General features: G+C 60.0%; 2 protein-coding genes across 2 annotated transcripts in view; one reads left to right on the plus strand and one right to left on the minus strand.

Annotated features, from left to right (window-relative positions):
* ACD (ACD, shelterin complex subunit and telomerase recruitment factor) overlaps positions 1 to 607 on the minus strand; it is an 11163-nt gene extending 10556 nt beyond the window's left edge. The window contains exon 1 of the mRNA XM_009290835.2: positions 471 to 607. Within this exon, the coding sequence (XP_009289110.1) occupies positions 471 to 607 (137 nt within the window). The remainder of the gene's footprint in view (positions 1 to 470) is intronic.
* Positions 608 to 2153: 1546 nt separating this feature from the next.
* The window catches only part of LOC103908451 (uncharacterized oxidoreductase C663.06c), a 2165-nt gene continuing 1675 nt past the window's right edge, over positions 2154 to 2643 (plus strand). Inside the window, exon 1 of the mRNA XM_009290836.1 lies at positions 2154 to 2300. Coding sequence (XP_009289111.1) covers positions 2154 to 2300 — 147 coding nt within the window. The remainder of the gene's footprint in view (positions 2301 to 2643) is intronic.

Here is a 2643-nt window from a genome sequence, read left to right on the forward strand (position 1 = left end):
CCCATCCACAATCCCCAGCCCCAGCCGCATCCCCATCTGCATCCCGAACCCCATCTGCAATCCCCAGCCCCAACCCCATCTGCATCCCCAGCCCCAGCCTCGTCCCCATCCACAGCCCCAGCCCCGACTCCATTCCCATCTGCATCCCTGTCCCCATCCGCATCCCCAATTCCATCCCCATCCGCATCCACAGCCCCAGCCCTGTCCCCATCTGCGTCCCCAACCTCAGCCGCAGCCCCAGCCCCATCTGCACATCCCCAGCCTCGGCCCCATCCGCAGCCCCAGCCCCAACTCCATTCCCATCTGCATCCCCAGCCCCATCCGCAGCCCCAGCCCACACCAGGCTCCTTGCTCTCCTCCAGGCTTTTCCTGGGCACACACATGCTTTTCCCCGTTGTTTGGCCGACTTTCTGTTACCGCTTCCCATTCAGTGGTTCACGCGTGATGACAAACCATCACTGAAACACTACCTTGTTTTCGCATTGTTTCCTTTGGTTTTGGCCTCAATAGCTCTAAGCAGCCCCAGGTTCTCCCCAGGCGGTCGCCTGTGGGAAGAAGCGTCCTTCCACAAAGGGGCTTGCGTACGCTTCGCCTCCTCTTGAGGCATTAAAGCTGCTTACCTGCTCAAATCCGGCAAGCAAACCGGGAAATGTTGAGGCACGTGCTGAAGGGACGGCAAACGCCTCCTCTCGTGCAGGTCAGGGCCGAAATCAAGCCACGTAAGTCGTGGCTCGGTCCAGCCGGCGTCTTTTCATCCCCAGGCCGGAGGCTGTGGCTGCATCAGCAGGCTTGAGTGAATGTGGTGAAATGCCACAACGCTGGTGAGTGCTACACAGAAGAGTAGACAGCGGGGTTTGTTTTTAAAGAAAAGAAGCTAATTTATTGGGATCTTTGCATAAGGTAGCACGCACGTGGGTCAAGTCTCTTGAACAGGGCGGTAGGTTACTCTCAGGTTACAAAGGTCCTTGTAGCAGCATCTCCAGCTGGAGCAGGTGAGACTCCCCAAGCTTACACCCACCCGGTCCTGCGCGACCACCTGCCTGATCTTTTGTTATTAATTATCTTAAACTACCGACAAAGCATCTCCTAACTATCTTATACATATGTTCTGCTATTACAAATTGTCTGTGCACAGTTTGGTCGACGCTGCAGCAGGAACCACCTGGGGAGGCCGTGGGGTGCCCAGATCCTCCCCGCAGGGTGTTCATCAGCACACGGAGACACGCAGGTGGCGCTTCTCCATTGACTTTTGGCACAGCAGGAGCTCCTGGGGGATCTTCAGGCCTGTCCCGAAGCTCCTGTATCCACCAGTCAGAGGTTTTCTTTGGAAGGCAGCTGGGAGTTCAGTCCATCGGTCGGTCCGGTGCCTCTCCGCTGCAGGAACGAGCCGGGGAGTACCTGGACCACCCTGGGACTGGACGTCTGTCGTGTGTTGTGTGTGCGCCTGGGCACAGCCCCGATTCCTGGCCATGCCACAGTTATACCCGGGGGGCAAAACTGAATTTTATCCTTCTATCACACTTACAACTTAAATACTATAGCTGTTGTTAGAGCAGACCCTCAGGAAGGGGTTGCTCTGGGCAGCTCTGGAGGGTTTCCAAGCGGTCCTGGAGGGTTTATAGGTTTTCCAGCCTGTTGTGGTGGCCAAGGGACACTTGTCTGTCCCAGCTGCTCCGTCCCTGACCCTGGCTTTGGCGTTGCACAAATTAAGGCCAACAAACTGCACTGTGCAGGGTCAGCGAGTCCACCCTTGCCTGTCTGACCTCGGGCGAGGGGAGGGACAGAGCCTGGTGTCCCACGAGGGAGGGCGGCAGTGGGAGGGGACATCTCAGTGCGGGAACAGGGTGCTGGCCCGGAAAACCAAGCGGCTCAGGTTTGGTGGAGCAGGGAAGGTACAAAGAGCAGTTTTCCAGACATCCAGCCCAGGGCATTCCCTGCCTGGGCAGGACACTTGGCTCCCCTTGCATCACTCCTCGGCCGCCAGGAAAGGTGGATCGTGGGTATGGACCACAGCCAAGAGACTGGGATGCGGGCAGAGAATTTCCTAGAGCCACAGGCTGATGCAAGCCCTCGTGGGAAAATGCGAGATAACTGACTAGCAAAAGGTACCTGCAGAGTCAGGGCGAGAGCAGTGCAGCGGCGGACAGAGCAGCATGGCAGGACTTCAGGTCCGCTCCCTTCTGGTGACTGGGGCCAACCGGGGAATCGGCCTGGGGCTTGTCCGGCAGCTCCTGGGGATGCCAAACCCACCCGAGTGGGTCTTTGCGGCTTGTCGGGACCCCAAGGGAGAGCGAGCGCAGGTGAGGCTGGGCTGGGACGCGGTGGGTTGTGCTGGGGGACGGGAGCACTCGGTGCCAGGGCAGCAGGTTGGAGCAGGGAGGGGGTTTGCAAAGGGCTCGAGCTGCAGCCAGGCACCCGCGGCACGGGGCAGCCGGGTTGGGACGGCTGTGACACCAGCTGGGCATGGGATGTGCAGAGGAGACAGTGGCACGTGGTGTGTGTGGGAGGGCAGGGGGGGTTTGCAAAGGGCTCGAGCTGCAGCCAGGCACCCGCGGCACGGGGCAGCCGGGTTGGGACGCGGTGGGTTGTGCTGGGGGACGGGAGCACTCGGTGCCAGGGCAGCAGGTTGGGGGAGGGGGGGGG

This window comes from Aptenodytes forsteri, unplaced genomic scaffold (genome assembly GCF_000699145.1).
Source record: "Aptenodytes forsteri isolate BGI_AS27 unplaced genomic scaffold, ASM69914v1 Scaffold14, whole genome shotgun sequence".
In the NCBI taxonomy this organism is placed as follows: domain Eukaryota; kingdom Metazoa; phylum Chordata; class Aves; order Sphenisciformes; family Spheniscidae; genus Aptenodytes; species Aptenodytes forsteri.